Raw genomic sequence first — 17,515 nt, 5'->3', positions numbered from 1 at the left:
GCTTTTTGTTTATTATTTAATTTGTATTATTTTTCAGATTCCACATATAAATGAGATCATGTGGTATTTGTCTTTCTCTTTCTGACTTATTCCACTTACCATCATTCCCTCTAGGTCCATCCATGGTATCTTAAATTTTTAGTTTAGATCCATTTACATATGTGGTGTTGTGGCAGATATTATACTGTTAGGTGAAAAAGTTAGTGACTGTCCTTTAAAACTCTAGAGGTAATTCTGTGGGAAGCCAGCATAAACATAAAGATTTAGAACCAACTGAGAACAAATAGAATTTAGTCAATGTGTATATAAGTATCAGTTATGAATACTGTAAAATGCAGGATGGATGAGGGTGAAGGGACAATCAGAAGAATTTAATTTTTAAGCGATTAGAGTCTAGCCAGTCAGCATGGACTTGGTGGATTTAATAGAATTTTAGTCACATCTTTGGCTAACAAATGAAGGAGCTTAGGCCACCAGGAGTAGAGTATACTAGAATGCCTTTTTCTCTTTATCTCCTTGGCAGAATCTTATTATCTTGAAAGACCTATTTCAAATGTCCCCTGATTATCACACTCTTCTTAATCTTCATTTTCTTTATCTCGGTGCTGCCAGGGTGCTAGTCTGTAATAAGATGAGGAACTTGTATCAGAATGTAAATTGATACATTACTTTTTTTACTGAGAGAAAATCTTTGTAGGAAAAGATGTCAGCTGATTAAATATTTTACTTTGTAACATTGTTGGTTTATATTCTGGCATCAGCATGTGGATTGGCTGCCAGTCCTTGGACCACCCTACCCTAAGGCACTATTTACTACCTCATTTGTGACTAGGTAGCTTATGAATACAACCACAGTAGCGTCTGTTGCATTAATCAGTTATCCCTAGTCTTGGAGATCTTTGGTTCTGTTGCACTTCGGGCTGTTCCTGGAATTTAGTATGTGGAGAATAAATATTTGTGGATTGACTTTCTGTTAAATGGTGCAGGGTAGTAAGACCCAGTCTCAGCATGAAGGGAGCCTAGCCAATTGCATGATCAGACTTAGAAGTTAGAGTAGTTAGGCCCATGACGTGGTTTGACTTAGTGAAGAATTCTGAAGCATGGCATATTGAAGCACCCTGCTCCATTTAGCTGGCTTCTTTATATATACAATTTTTTTCTCCTCACAACTCCCTAAGTATATGGTTATTTTGTTTTGTTTTTTGCTTTGCTTCTTTGTTTTTATCAATAGGTTATATCTTTTTATCACTTTACACAGAAAAATAATAAAACAAGAAGAATTAACTCCATTTCCTGTTTGATACTTAGTTTGAAGAGCAGATGCTGACGGTGTTGAAGATTGTATCCTGCTAGATGGGGTGGAAGTGACCTAAGTGCTAAAACAGTAGGCTGTTCCCCTTGCAACTTAGCCCTGACTTTGATCAGTTGGAAGTTAGTGCAGCTTAGTGGTGCTAGGCCCTTTTATAAATGTTTAATTCTTTTGAAGAGGATGACAATGGCTGCTAGTCAGCATAGATTATAAAGCAGTTAGGAAGTTAACTAAACTTAGTTGTTGAATCTTGCAAGTTTTGAGTCCACTTAAGTCAGTAGGAAAGGTCTGAGATGAGTTTCTAATTTGCCAGCTTTGGTTCTTTTATCTCTAGTGGCTGTGTAAATTGGATCATGAACTCTGAGAAAATTAGACCACTATTAATAATGGTCACCACTTTCAATGACTCTGTTCTACAAGTCCAACTATTTCACTCCCTCACAGTCCTTCCCTCCTCAGCATGTAGTCTGGAGGAATGCAGTGTTTCTTGGCAAAGGTAGGTTGAGCTGAACTCAGATCTAACTAGGAAAAGATGAGGGGAGGCAGGGATAGTATCCAGATGGATTGGCATGTTCAAGGAACTTGAGTATAGGTAAGAGATGATAGAAGTTTTTGGAAGATGGCAGTGATACGGACAGAAAGAACTAGGTGGATATAGAACATTTGGGAGGTAAATGGGCACTGTTTGGAGATTGAATGATAAGAAGTTGAGGAGGAAAGGTTTTGAGGAAACTTCTGGGTTCCTGATGTGAGCCCCTCTGAATAGTGAATCCTGGAAGAGGGTTTGGATGTATTGATTTTGGACATTGTTGAGTATGAGGAGATTCTGAGATATTTATTTGAACATGTTGCATAGACGTTGGGTCTTGGACCAGACTGGGCTGGAGATATATATTTTAAATCATAAGGTTATAAATGTAAAGACATAGAGTGAAAGAAGACAGCCTAACAGAGTAAAAATCAGTAAGACTGCCAAGTGAGAGCTGGAGAGGTAGAAGAAAACTAGGAATATGACATGTCATGGAAGCCAGCAGAGGGGAGGATTTCAAGAAGGAAGATGTGATTAATAGTAGCAGCGTAGTTTGCTGTGGAAAGGTGAAATAAAACAAGAAAAGTGACTGATTTTGTGACATGTAGGGCCTACTTGATGTGGATGCAGATGATTGGTTCTTCACCCTTCTTTGAATTTCCTGCCATCTGTCTACACAGCTCTCTGCGGTTCTAACACCCTCCCCAGTGATTCGTAACAAGATGGGTTGCAGTGGGTTGCAGTTACCTTTGCCACCTGCTGTTGGCATATTAGATGCTCCAACAGAAGCGTGTATACTTTGAATTCCCCTGACTTTTTGAGACTCATAGCTTATAATAAATAGTTCATTAGGGCCTTTTTATATTCAGATTTCCTTCACCTTCATGCAATTTTAGCCACTCACTTCCATGATCACAGTCTGGATTTTATACTCTGGATTTTTGCCTTGGAAATTCTAAAGCTAGGCATACTTGTCTTTCTATAAATTAAAAAAAAATTTTTTTTTTGTTTTGTTTTTAAGTAATTTCTACACCCAATGTGGGGCTTGAACTCACAACCTTGATCGAGAGTCACATGCTCTACTGACTGAGCCAGCCAGGTGCCCTTGGGCATATTCCTCTTTGATCATAACTTCCATTCTATCCAGCTCTCACTGTCACCTCTACCTAGTCTCGCACTAGTTGAGACCTCGCATCCCTTACCCCCTTTACTTTCTTCTGTCATCCCCTCTGTGTTCACCTCCCTACCCAGTTTGTTTGTTTATTTATTTAAAAGATTTATTTACTTATTTATTTATTTGTCAGAGAGAGAGTGAGCACAAGGAGGGGGAGTGGCAGGCAGAGGGAGAAGCAGGCTTCCTGCTGAGCATGGAGCCTGATTTGGGACTCGATCCCAGGATACTGGGATATGATCTGAGCCAAAGGCAGATGCTTAAGCGACTGAGCCACCCAGGCATCCCTTTATTTATTTTTTAAAAAGATTAATTTATTTTAGAGAAAACGCACGCATGCATGCATGAGTTGGGGGAGGGGCAGAGGGAGAGAATCTTCAAGCAGACTCCCCACTGACTGTGGAGCCCCACTTGGGGCTTGATCTCATGACCCAGGAGATCATGACCTGAGCCAAAACCAAGAGTCTTACACTCAACCGACTGTGCCACCCAGGCACCTCTCCCTGCCCAGTTTAACTCACTTCAGCTACTCTGGTCAGTATCCCAGCTCCCTTATTCCTTTATCCTTCATTGCACCTACCTGGCAAAATCTCAGCTCTGGCTCAGTTGCTAAGTGCTGTTCAAGAAAATCACACAATTGAAGTGTTCTCTGCAAGCGAATACTCAGCAGTGCTATCACGCTTAAGGAACTGACTTGACTGATGAGAAGGTTATGTTGTTTTCTTTGTACTTGTGCAAAATTATATGTTCAGTAGGCATATATTTCTTAGTTATATAGGTGTAGAATAAAATATAAAAATAAAGTCGTTAAACTCATTTTATTTGTTTTCGCCAACTAAAATGCCAGTGAAGACAAAGCTCCTTGAAACTGGCAGGCAGGATTCTGTAATGTGGGCTTAGCATGTCTTTTCTGATTATTCCTACATTACTTGCTCATAAGAGCTCTTTCTCCTAGCCAGACTCGTTATTTAGCATATCCCAAACAGGGTTTTTGACCTTTCAGCCTCAGTCTTGCTCATGCTCTTGCTTCTAGAATGTCTTACCTTCTCCATCTTTGAGTTTTGCCCTTAGACCAGCTGAAATCCTGATGCTTGAGGGTTTTTTTTTTCACCCAATCTGGCTAGAGGAATATCTTGTCCTTTTCCATCTGCCACTTTGGTATAGATGTCCTTTATGATCCTGTTAATGAACTTCTTTGCATATGTGTCTTTAAAAAAAAAACTAAATTATAGTCTTTAGAAATATAAGAATTATTTTTTATGTGACTGTTTATATTCCCTGGTGCCATAGATGTAAGGGATGGTTGTAAATGTTGGTATATGTAAATGTGGCTTTGATAATGTTTTTATTATGGGTGTAATTCTATTTTGGTATAACCAAGTAAGTGGTTGTGGGTATCTTGCTGAGACTTATGTTTTTAATTCATGTTTCAAACTATACCTTTGTCATTTTAATTTTTAATTTTTTTACCTTTGTTGTTTTTAGTTTTTACTTTTTTAAGATTTTATTTATTTATTTATTTGTCAGAGAGAGAGAGAGAGAGAGCGTGTGCGTGCACAAGCAGGGGGAGCAGCAGGCAGAAGGAGAAGCAGGCTCCCTGCTAAGCAAGGAGCCTGATGCGGGTCGATCCAGGACCCTGGGATCATGATCTGAGCCGAGGGCAGACGCTTAACCGACTGAGCTGCCCAGGCATCCTACCTTTGTTGTTTTTAAAGAAGTTGGGTAAAAGTGTGTTGATCTGATTAATAATTGTTGTTGGAAATCAGTAATAATAGCTAATGATACTTAAACTGCTGTGGTTTTGAACATTAAATTCTCACCACATAGGACAGAGCATCACTAGACAAACCAAATTAATCTATGTTTGAATGCATTACTTTCTAGAGTAGCTTTCCCTGTGTGAATATGAACTATGCCCCCTTGTGGTTTTGTGTAAAAAGTGCTTTAAAGGAAAAAAATTACACAGGCTAAAGAAACTTAAGGTCTATTAATATTTGAAGACAAAAACCAGCTTAGGTAGCAAGTGTAAAGGCTCTGGTAGAAGGCTAGTTTGATTTTCTAATGTTAGCGAGAAATCTTAGTAACCTTTGAATTTATATTATGTTAATGTAAATTATGATATGTTCGGATACTTTATGTTAATGTATGTTAGGATACCTTTGGCTAACTTCTTGACAGTCGTTTAGCTTAAAAATTAGAGGTAAACATTCAGTATTTGAAAAGGCAAGGATTTTATTATATATGGCTGAGGTCACCAAAAACATATAGGAGTAGATACTGCCTTGCCTTTAAGATTCTTACTCTAATATGAGATATAAGATAAATATATGTGAGATGGCCATGAGACCACAGGCAACTGAAGCAATAATTTTAACCATGTAGGGATAATAATGTCTGGTCAAGGGGTACTTGGAATCTTTGGAAGGCAGGGCTACTAATTTGTTTTGCAAGACTTCTTGTAGGAGGTATGGTGCCTGCCCACCCATCTTCCCCATTTATTTTAAGGTATGTTACACATACAGTGAAATTCATCTTTTTTAATATGTAGTTCTGACAGATGTATATCATCATGTAATCACGGCCACAATCAAGGCATAGGACTATTCTATTAACCCCCCAAAATTCCCTCATGCCCTTTGTGGTCAGCTTCTACCCCCAGCTCTAGCCCCTGATAACCACTGATCTTTTTCCTGCTCCTATATTCATATCTTTGCAGAACATGATGTAAATGGAATCATACAGTGTATGGCTTTTTGAGTCTGACTCTGACTTAGCTATAGTGCATTCGAGATTCATTTATGTTGTTGCATGTAGCAGTAGTCTGTTCCTATTCTGTTCCATTATATGGATGTACCACAGTTTGTTCATTTATTTCCCAGTTGAGGGACATTTGGGATGTTACCCGTATTTGGCGAATGTGAGTGAAGCCTTTGTAAACATTATATACAGGCTTTTGTTTTGTTTATACTTTTTTTTTTTGACTTGGGTAAATAGCTGGGAGTGGGATTGTTTTGTCATATAATAAGTATAACTTTATAAGAAGCATATGGTTAACTTCATAAGAAACTGCTTTTAGGAGGCAAGTTTTTAAATCAAGATATGCCTAGTAGGGCTTGGACAGCATTCTGATTAAAGAGGATGGCTAGGATGCAGTGGTGCTTGCATCAGTTAGGATCCTGTTTCAGTAAATGGAACAGCGACCTTTACTACCTTAGCTTAGCACAAAGAGGGCTATTTTTCCCAGATAGAAAAAAGTCCTGGGCTACTGTATCAGGCACATTTTCTTGCTTGTTGCTTGTTAGTAGGTGGCTTTCATCTTCATGTCCACCAGGAGGTTCCTGCATATCCAAATATTAAGCCCTCATTCTAGGCAGGACGATGAGAAAAAGGCAAAAGGCACACAAAGCTGAAATCGCCTCTTTTCATTGGGACAACAATAGCTTTATTTTTTATATCCAATCGGGAGACTTCCATGTAGCTCTCATTGGCTACAAGTGGGTTGCTTGACCACCTTTAGTGACAACAGAGTTGATGGAATATCCGCAAACAAAATTGGTTTTTTTTTTTTTTTTTAAGATTTTATTTATATATTTGAGAGAGAGAGAATGAGAGACAGAGAGCACATGAGAGGGGGGAGGTCAGAGGGAGAAGCAGACTCCCTGCTGAGCAGGGAGCCCGACGCAGGACTCGATCCAGGGACTCCAGGATCATGACCTGAGCCGAAGGCAGTCGCCCAGGTGCCCCGCAAACAAAATTGTTAAGGAAAGGGGGGATAACAGGCAGTTAGTAGTTTGCCTCAGTGCTTGGTGGCAGAGTTTAAAGCTCATTGTATTTCAAAACTCTTTTAAAAAGATTTTTTTTTTTAAGATTTTATTTATTTATTTGACAGAGAGATAGAGCCAGAGAGCACAAGTGGAGAGAATGGCAGAGGGAGAGGAGAAGCAGGCTTCCCGAGGAGCAGGGAGCCCGATGCGGGGCTCAGTCCCAGGACCCTGGGATCATGACCTGAGCCAAAGGCAGACGCTCAACGACTGAGCCACCCAGGCGCCCCTGTATTTCAAAACTCTTTAAGTGGTATTTGGAAGCAGGTCTGTCTTGAAAAAGGAATAAACTTGAGCAAGTGTTTAATATGCTTATTGGTGATGATTTTTATGTAAGATAGGTGAGGACACAAGGGATAGGATAGAGTGTAGTTCAAGTTTCTAGAATGTAGACTGAAGGTATACTGTGATAGTGGACAGAAATGTCTCGGAAGAGGAATGGGCAAAACCTTTGAAGTGAATAAATGAAATTACAGTTTTGTGAAATTTAGAGATGGTTAGAGAGAATGAGGAAATTGTGTGAGGATGACTATTTGGGATGAAGTGTATTGGTCCCTGTGATATAGCCTTGTTAATACGGTGTTCTGAAATTATCGCTTGGCGCTTGCTGATTCATCTGAGGTTATTCCATATCTTGTTTCTGAAGTTCTTTTGCTGTAACATGCTCATACATTATTTCTATAAATGTACTTTGTTAATAAAAGTATGGGAAACGTTTCTCTTGGCACATTTGATACATTTCTCAAGAATACATTAACATTCTCTCCACTAGCAGTTTCTAAAAAACCTATTATAAAAATATATTTACTTTATAAATTTCTATCGTTCTGAATTTAAAAAAAAATGTTCTTTGAAGGCCTGAAAAGAACAAATTTAATGTTGATGTGGCAGAATAGTCCTTATGTCTTGAATTTTCTTTTGAGGGCCACATTCTTTCTGAGGAAGGCACTGTATTCTTTAATATGCAGGAAAGATAAGATCTTTATGTAATTGTTATGTTAGAAAACCTTGTAAAAGACTTTAATACAGCAAGAATTTTAGAGTTGGAAGAAAATGCTAAAGATTTACTTGGTATATTGTCCTTTAAGGAAGGCACATCTTTGCTCTTATTCCTTTATCTAGCCAAACCCAGAGATGCCCACTGTGTTTAATTAAAAACTTTAAGGCTTTCTAATAAGAACTTTCAACCCACCCCTCACCCCTCACTCCACCTCACCCTGCCAAAAGTGATTCTTTCTTTTTTTTTTTTTTAAGATTTGATTTATTTATTTGAGAGAGAGAATGAGAGACAGAGAGCATGAGAGGGAGGAAGGTCAGAGGGAGAAGCAGGCTCCCCGCGGAGCAGGGAGCCCGATGCGGGACTCGATCCCGGGACTCCAGGATCATGACCTGAGCCGAAGGCAGTCGCTTAACCAACTGAGACACCCAGGCACCCGAGAAGTGATTCTTTCTTAATTCCAGATCTGTGAGGTACAAATGCTGTATGATTGGGCATTATAGAAAATACTGGTAGAAGTTTGCTAGAAACATTGAAACATATTTTACATAGATTGTGAGTCCACTAGGTGGAGTAGTTTTGTGATCTATATTTCAATGGTTACTGTGGTGCTGAGGAAATCCTTCTAAACTGTATCTCCATTTCTTTCAGAATTCCGACAGAGGGGGTTGGCTTCTAAAAAATGCTATGTCTTTTTGAAGTTCAGAAAGACTTTGAAATAAAAATACAGTGGTATGGCTTGTGTTGAAGCAGTTGTGGGTCAGTGCCAGTAAAGAGGAATTGTGTTTTTATAGCGAATAGGCTTAGGGGAAAAGTCAATAAGTGGGTGGTGATTTGAGAGGGAGAGTCGATAATGTAACCAAAATGATATGTGCAAGGGTCAGATTTGGCACAGTTTTGCCTATTTATTGATGGTAGTGCTTAAGGATTGTCACTGCAGACTTAAGGCTTAGGCAAGGGGAGGGCAAAGAGTAGGGAAGACATGAAAGGAGGAGAAGGAGAAGAGACATACAGTTTCAGGGCCAGTTCCTCGTGGAGTATTGGGGAAAGACGGAAGTATAGGGAAAAAAGTGATTTTAGCAGGTAAAAGCAGAGAAACCAACTGTGAAAATAGCACTTGTCACAGGCTTTATAAGTTCATAATACCCATTCTCTAACAGGAGACACTGGACTAAGTTTCATCTGTACGGAATTGTGTAACGTAAGACAGTTTGTGATTTTTTTCTCAGCAGTCTTTGGATTCATTTCACGTGTACTTTAGGAACTTTAACTGCGTTTCATTTTTTTGTTTATCAAAGCTCCAGACTTTCCCTTATTCTTGTATTTCAGTATCATGTTGCTGGAGGGGGCTTTCTGATTTTTTTTTTTTTTTTTTTTTTTAATGTGTAACAAGGTTTTGTGTTTCTGGTTTCCTTTTTTTTTGGATCATTTTTTTTCTAGTACCTTTGTTTTTCCTAGTTTTTAGTCTCTAGGTTCTGTGTAAATAAGAATGGTATACATTTTGGAAGAGGGTTTTATTTTAAGCACTGAAAAATGGCATCTTCTAGCTTTGCAAGGGATATTGAAAGATCCCTTACCTTTCAGGAAGTGTTACTTTGATCTGCCAGAAAGAGAAAGTGAGCTGTTTGAAAAAACTTCCACCAAAGGAGATTGCACAACATCTTTGATATCTTATTTAAGGAATTCTTTCTCAGATCTCATGTAAAATCTACTTGCTATGACAAACATTGACATTTTTTACCTTTGGGACACACTTAGGTAGCATCTGCTCGCTTGTACATGGTACACTCTAGTACCACATCTTTATTGTTCAGTATATGGCTCAACATGTTAAGGGTCTGCAATACTCAGAAGAAAAATGTTGAAGAGACCCAGTAGTAAGAATATGTGCATTTCAGAGATGTGAAGGGTATTTGAGTAGCTGTGAGTTATATGCCTAGACAGCGCGGGGCCTGTGAAAGTCATCACTGATTTTCTCACCATTTCTGCTCCTGCATATTTCTGTCTTCAGATTGAGACCAGCTGGCTACCATCCTTTCTGTAAGAGCATTTACTGTCACTTCTCTTCCTCTTTTAGAGGCTGCAAATAGTTCCAGTTCCTTTCATCTTTCCTCAGAGGTTTTAGTTTTCAGCCTGTTAATCATCTTTGAGTCTCTTCTGAATCCCATCCAAGTTTTATTTTTCCTTAACATTCCTTTTCAGTTTAGAAGCACAAAACTGAACACAGTGCCCTGAGAGTTTCTGACCCCTTTCGAGTACTACCAGAGGAAGATTTCACACTTGTACATGGGCCAGACTCCATTTCACATAACCTTAGATGATGTTTGCTTTCCAGAAGTCCAGTCATATGGTGCTGACTGGCTGTCAGATTTTTATCTCTTATGACCTTGATCTTTCCCTCTTATGTTTATTTATAGCTTGTACATTCATCATCTTTTATTTATGGAGTTTACTTTTCTTGGCTGGATAGATCTTGGCTAGATTGCTTTGCACTGTCCTCATTGAAATTCATTGCCTCTTTTTCTAATTACTTCACCTCTTACTCAGTGTCATTTCCATGCTTATCTTCCAGTGTGGCCAACCCAAAGGCTTCATATTGTCTGTGCTATTCAAGTCATTGATGCAGATGTTAAAAAAAGAAAAAAAAAAAGAAGGGAGGGGGGAACAATGTCCTAGAAACAATGGCAGAACACAATTTGCTGGTGTTTCTTAAAATTTACTCTGATGACTAGCCGAGCTTAGTGGTAGAGGGCTGCCTATGTTTCCCCTCCGTTTGTACTTTCATACTCCTAGGATCTCTTCCCCTTACCGCCAGTTTGGTGCTCACATCTCCATACATCTGTGCCAAGGAACAAAGAAAGCTTTGTCAGAGCAGTTCACCTTGCACACTGTTGTCAGATTTAATCTTAATCACTGCCTTGTACGTATCTCTCCCTGTTCATAACTTTCAGTGGCTCCCAATTGTCACTGAATTAAATATAAAATTTCTAATCTGGTATTCAAAGCACATTATTTAATGGCCTTAGCCTCCCTTTCTGTCTGATTGCTTGTAACTATACAAAACGAACCACTTGCCATTCCCTGGATATCTTGCACACCTTCTGAGGCCTTGGTTTGTTTGCGTTGTTTGCTCTACTTAGAACCCTGAAGCTTTAACATCTAATTTCTGTTTATTAACACCATGTAAGATCACCTTCTTTCATCTTTCTTTTTGGATTTCTGGACTTCTCCAGCTAGATATGATCTTTTCTTCCCACCTCATCTTTATACTCTATAGTTATTTGTGTGCTTTTCTCATTCTTCTACTAGACTACCTTTTTTGAGAACTTTTTCTTCCTCATTTTGGTAACTTTGGGTGTACCTAGTATGTATTTGCATAAGTATTTGCATAGACTTACTTTTTTTAAATAGTATTTATGGGTATATGGCAAATAAATGAACTATATCGGTTTGAGCACATTTTATGATATTTGATTCAAATTCTAGTGTAAGCTCCTTACCTACTCATAGACTGGTGGCAAAGTTTGCAGACTGACAGCTGGTCTACATTTTGAGTAGTATTGGCACAGTCAACTTTTTTCCCCTTAAAAAAATTCTAGAAAGTATTAAAGTTTTAAAATGATTTATTGTATTAGTCATTAATTAAACAAAAGTTGCTAAATGCAGTAATTGCTTGATTGCATAATTAAATTTGTATTCTAAAAGCCCTTTTATAATTGACTTTTATTGTTTCCTAGAAACTACCCAACTCTGGCCAATATCGAAAGAAAGAAAAAGTTAAAACTTGAAAAGGAAAAGAGAGGAGCAGTTTTGACAACGACACAGTATGGGTAAGTTCCTTAAAATTGCTTGCATTCTTCATGCTTATTTCAAACAAGTATTCTTACAGATAATAAACAAGAACATGTACCAAACAAAATCTTAAAATTTCTGCACTCCTAATTCTAAAATCTTTGCTTGTATAATGTTTTTTACTTCAAAATTTCTTTAAATTATATTTTTAAATAAGTAGTACCCTATATTCATGTGGTTTTCAAAAAGATACAATAAATCTTTTGTCTTTGTCTCCTAACTAAACAGTTCTCCTCCCCAGAGACAACCCATTTTATCCTTCCAGAGATACTTCATTTGTATATAGCACATAAGATAATAGTCTTTTTTTTCCTTTTTGACACTATTCTATACTTTGCTCTTTTTAGCCAAATGATATACTTAGAGATAGTAATGCATAACTAGCCTTCTCATTCTTCAAGGATATGTAGAACCCTAAGGGTGTCCCACAGGGTTGGTTGGTTTTTTTTTTTAACCAATTTCCTATTGACAGATACTTAAGTTCTTACCAGTCTTTTACTAATAAAAATTTGCCATTACTGACCTGTACATACATTTTACACATATGCAAGTATTCCTGAGGTTGGATTTCGAGAAGTGGATTTGCTGAGTCAAAAGATAATATGTATATTTGTTTTGTTTTTTTAAAAATAAATTTAAATTTATTTTTTGATTTTTAAATTTATTTTATTTTTTTAATTTATTTATTTGACAGGGCACCTGGGTGGCTCAGTTGGTTAAGCGACTGCCTTCGGCTCAGGTCATGATCCTGGAGTCCCGGGATCGAGTCCCGCATCGAGCTTCCTGCTCAGCAGGGAGTCTGCTTCTCCTCTGACCCTCCTCCCTCTCATGCTCTCTATCTCTCATTCTCTCTCTCAAATAAATAAATAAAATCTTTAAAAAAAAAATTTATTTATTTGACAGAGAGAGACACAGCGAGAGAGGGAACACAAGCAGGGGGAGTGGGAGAGGGAGAAGCAGGCTTCCCGCAGAGCAGGGAGCCCGATGTGGGGCTCAACACTGAGCCGAAGGCAGATGCTTAACGACTGAGGCACCCAGGGGCCCCTGTTTTTTTGTTTTTGTTTTTTAAATATTTATTTATTTATTAGAGAGGGAGAGAGAGCATGGCAGGGAGGGGCAAAGGGAGGGGGAGAGGAAGAGAATCCCAAGCAGACTCCCCACTGAGCGTGGAGTCTGACTTGAGGCTCGGTCCCACGACCCTGAGACCATGACCTGAGCTGCAGTCAAGAGTTGGAAGCTTAACTGACTGAGCCATCTGGGCACCCCATATATATTTGTATTTGTAATATTAATGGCTAATTGCCAAATATCTATCATAGTTAACTCTCCCACCAGCAGTGTGTGAGACACCCTATTTTCCCCAATCCCTCACCTTCATAGAATTTTTTTCAGAATTTTTTCCATTTTTTTCCTGAAGTTTATTTTTAATATAAATGAAAGATACAAATCTCAAATGTACAATTCAAATTTATACACATATACACACCTACACACCCATGTAACCTCCACACAGATTAATAACATTCAAAACATCTTCACCTTATAAATTTTTCTTAAGCTCTCCCTAGTTCATTGCCTCCCCACAAAGATGACCTCTTTTCTGATTTCTGTAATCATAGATTTATCTTTCGTGCTTTTGGAACCATATATAAATAGAATCATATGATGTGTATTCTTTGGTGTGTGATTTCTATGGTTTGGAATTGTTTTGTGGTATTCACCCATATTGTGTGTAGCTCTAAACTGTTCATTCTTATTGTTGTGTAGAACTCATTTGTGAGGATATCCATTCTATTGTTGGACATTTGGGTTGTTTCCAGTTTGGGTTATTATGAATAAAGCTGCAATGGACAATTTTTTACATGTCTTTTGGGGACATAAGTACTCGTTTTCACTGGTCATATATATATGCTGAATCATTGGCCTCTATATATTTAGTTCTAATAGATAAAGCCAAACGATTTTCCGTAAAGGTTGTACCAGTTTATGCTTCTACTGATTGTGCATCTAATTGCTCTGTCTTTGGTTCATGCTTGGTTACACCTTTTCCTTATGTCCTCCCATTTCCCTCTTGACTAATGATGTTGGACACCTTTTTATTTTTTATTTTTTAATTTTTTAAAAGATTTTATTTATTTATTTATTTGAGAGAGAGAATGAGATAGAGAGAGCATGAGGGGGGGAGGGTCAGAGGGAGAAGCAGACTCCCCGCCCAGCAGGGAGCCCGACGATCCCTGGACTCCAGGATCATGACCTGAGCTGAAGGCACTCGCTCAACCAACTGAGCCACCCAGGCGCCCAGTTGGACACCTTTTTATATGCTTATCAGCCATTTTGATATTTCCTTGTGAAGTGCCAGTTCAAGTTTTTGACCAGTTTTTAATTGGGTTGCTTTTCTTGATTTGTAGGAGTGATTTACTTAGACACAAATCCTTTCTTGAGTAGATAGATATATTGCAAATATACCCTCACAGTTTGTGACTTGCCTCTTTACTCTTAATGGGTGTCCTTCCCCCCCCCATATAGTAGTAAGTATTAATTGTTCCGACATCTGGGGTCATGTGGGGTTCAGTTAGACATATCTGCTGATCTTGACAAGGCTCAGTCACAGCTGGGGGTTGGTTAGCTGATGGCTAATCTAGCCTGGCTGAAGGCTGAGATACTTACAGTTACCATTTCTGGTACACTTCATTCTTTAGTGTTGATCCACCATCTGATAGCATTTTCCTTTTGCCTAAAAGGAAAGTTTTTCTTTGGCATTTCTTGTAGTGAGGATCTGCTGGAGGTCTAAAAAGACCGTCTTTTTTCTTTTTGAAAGATATTTTTGCTGGTTATGCAATTCTACACTAACAGGTTGTTTTGTTTAGTTTTAGTTTAGTTTTTTTTTTTTTTTAATTTAAGGATTTTGCTCCATTGTGTTTTCACTTGCATTGTTTCCAGAGAAATCTGCTGTTATCATTATTTTGTTCCTATATATAAAATGCTTTTTTTCACTAGCTCCTTTTAATACTTCTTTATTGCTGGCTTAAACAATTTTATAATGTGCCTTTGTATTATTTTCTTCATCTTTCTTGTGCTTGGGATTTGTTGAAATTCTTGGTTTATGGGTTTATAGTTTTTATCAATTTTGGAAAAACTTTGACCATTATTTCTTAAAATATTTTTTTCTTTCTCTGTCCTTCAGAGACTCCATTTAAATGCATATTAGGCTGCTTGAAGTTGTTCCTTAGCTTCCTGATGCTCTTTTCACTTTTTAAAATTCTTTTTTCTCTTTGTCTCATTTTGGATAGTTTCTGTTGCTATGCCTTTATGTTCATTAATCTTTTCTTAGGCAGTATCTAATCTTCCATTAATGTCTTGGTGTATATTTTGCATCTTTTACCACAAACATTGTGGTTTTCATCTTAAGTTTGACTTGGATCTTTTAAAAATATCTTCCATGTCTCTATTTTAAATCTTTTGAACATTTTGGAGTATAGTTATAATAGCTTTTAATGTCTTTTTTTGCTAATTCTAATACTTGTGTCAGTTCTAGATTCATTTTGATTGATTTTTCTCTTCACCATGGGTCATATTTTCCTGCCTTTTTTGCATGCCTGGTAATTTTTTATTGGGTAGTAGACATTAGGAACTTTATCTTGTTGGGTATTTTCATATTTCAATAAATATTCTTGAACTTTTTCCTAGGAACACAGCTAAATTACTTAAAAACAGTGGTATCTTGGTTTCTCTAGGATCTTAACTCTGTTTTCTCAATTCAGGGAGTCTGCCAGATGCAAGGTTCTCTTGCTGCACTGCGATCTGAAACCTTCTAAGGCAGTAGGATAGGGTAGTCATAGGGCTCACTGCTCATTTATTTCTTATTTTCCCCACATTCACTGCTCTTGTTACCTGATGTCCAGTGTCTTAAAAACTGTTGTTTCTGTGTTTTGCCTAGATTTTTGGTTGTTTGAGGTGGGAGAATAAATCTAGTCCCTGTTACTTTATTTTGGCCTTAAACAGAGGTCCCTAATGGTGTCTTTTGATAATAAAAGTTCTTAATTTTCATGAAGTCCAATTCATAACCAGTGCTGTTTATGTTCTGCTTAAGAAATCTTTGCTTACAGCAAGGTCATGAAGCTATTCTTCTGTGTTTTCTTTTAGATTTATTTCTTTACTATTCACATTTGTGTCTTGAATTAATTTTTATATACAACATAGGGATTAAGGTTCTTCTCCCCTCCCCATATGAACTGTGGTTAATCCAGCACCAATTTTGCTATACCATGCAAACAAAAGTAACCTGATACATGGTATTAATATCAGACAAAGTAGATGTTAAAGAAAGAAGTGTTACTGGAGTTACATATGAATATTTTATTTAAGGTTTTATTTATTTCACAGAGAGAGGGGCAGCGAGAGAGGGAACACAAGCAGGGGGAGTGGGAGAGGGAGAAGCAGGCTTCCCGTTGAGCAGGAAGCCTGACACGGGGCTCTATTCCAGGACGCTGGGATCATGACTTGAGCTGAAGGCAGATGCTTAATGACTGAGCCACCCAGGCGCCCCCATATGGATATTTTGTAATATTAAAAGGAACAGGAAGCAACAGGAAGACAGAATAAGCTGTAAATCTATGTGCAGCTGATAACATAACTTTAAAATACATAAAGCAAAAATTATTGACTGCCTCAAAGGAGAACTAGATAAATTCACAGAGTTGAAGATTTTTAACACACCTTTCCCTGTATTTATTAGAAAGTGATCTATAGGATTTTAGAAGATTTGAATACAACCAGTCTAATCTAGAATATTTATATTCCCAACAACTTTTTGTTTACACAAAGAATATACATTGTATCAAGCAGATCACAAAACAAATATCAATAAATTCCAAAGGATTGAAACAATACAAAACAATTTTATTTTGACCAATATAAAAATAAGCTAAAAATCAATAATAAAAAGATAGCTAAAAAAACTCCAATGCTTAGAAATTAGACATTTATTTACTTATTTTATTTTAAGCAGTACATTTAAAATGTAACTTATTAAAACTGACTCCAAAAATCAGAATAGTTTTATATTTGTTAGCAAAACTAAATCCGTAATTAAAAACTTTTTTACAAAAAATTCTGTACATTTATAAAGAACAAATGTCAGTCTTACAAAAAGTTTTCCAGCAAGTAGAAAATAAGGGAACACTTTCCAACTCATTTTAAATTTAAAAAATTTTTTCTTTTGAGAGAGAAAGAGCGGGGGCGGGGGAGGGATGGGACAGAGGGAGAGGGAGAATCTCAAGCAGGCTCCACACCCAATGCAGAGCCCGACCTGGGGCTCGATCTCACAACCCCAAGATCATGACCTGAGCTGAAATCAAGATTTGGAAGCTTAACCAACTGAGCCACCCAGGCGCCCCTCCAACACATTTTAAGAGTCCAGTATAGTCTAGATAACAAAACCTGACATTACAATAAGGGAAAATCAGAAGCAAATATCTGTTGAGCAGAGACACAAAAGTCCTAAACAAAATGTTAGCAAATCAGTCTGGAAGTAGGAAAAAAGTATATATACATCATTACCAAGTGGGATTTATTCCAGGAGCAAGGTTAGTTTGGTATTTGAAAATCAAAAGTTATTCATCACGTGAACAAAATAGAGTAAAATGATATGGTTATCTTAATAAATAACAAAAAATTTTTGATGAAATTCAATATACAGTTGTGAAAAAAACTTTTGACAAACTAGGAATAAAAGATAATTCCCTTAATCTAATAAAAGATATCTACAAACAACCTATAGCCAGATTATACTTAGTAGTGAAATACTGATTGTTTTCCCCCCTGAGATTGAGAATAA

At 37.4% G+C, this 17,515-nt stretch overlaps 1 protein-coding gene across 1 annotated transcript in view; it reads left to right on the top strand.

Moving 5' to 3' along the window:
• The window catches only part of NUFIP1 (nuclear FMR1 interacting protein 1), a 47,825-nt gene that overhangs the window by 8,138 nt on the left and 22,172 nt on the right, over window positions 1-17,515 (top strand). The window contains exon 6 of the mRNA XM_035003338.1: window positions 11,565-11,657. Coding sequence (XP_034859229.1) covers window positions 11,565-11,657 — 93 coding nt within the window. The remainder of the gene's footprint in view (window positions 1-11,564; window positions 11,658-17,515) is intronic.

This window comes from Mirounga leonina, unplaced genomic scaffold (genome assembly GCF_011800145.1).
Source record: "Mirounga leonina isolate KUSES-001 unplaced genomic scaffold, KU_Mleo_1.0 Mir_127, whole genome shotgun sequence".
In the NCBI taxonomy this organism is placed as follows: Eukaryota; Metazoa; Chordata; class Mammalia; order Carnivora; family Phocidae; genus Mirounga; species Mirounga leonina.
Note: the sequence above shows the minus strand (reverse complement) of the source record. Positions and strands in the feature narration are given on the sequence as shown.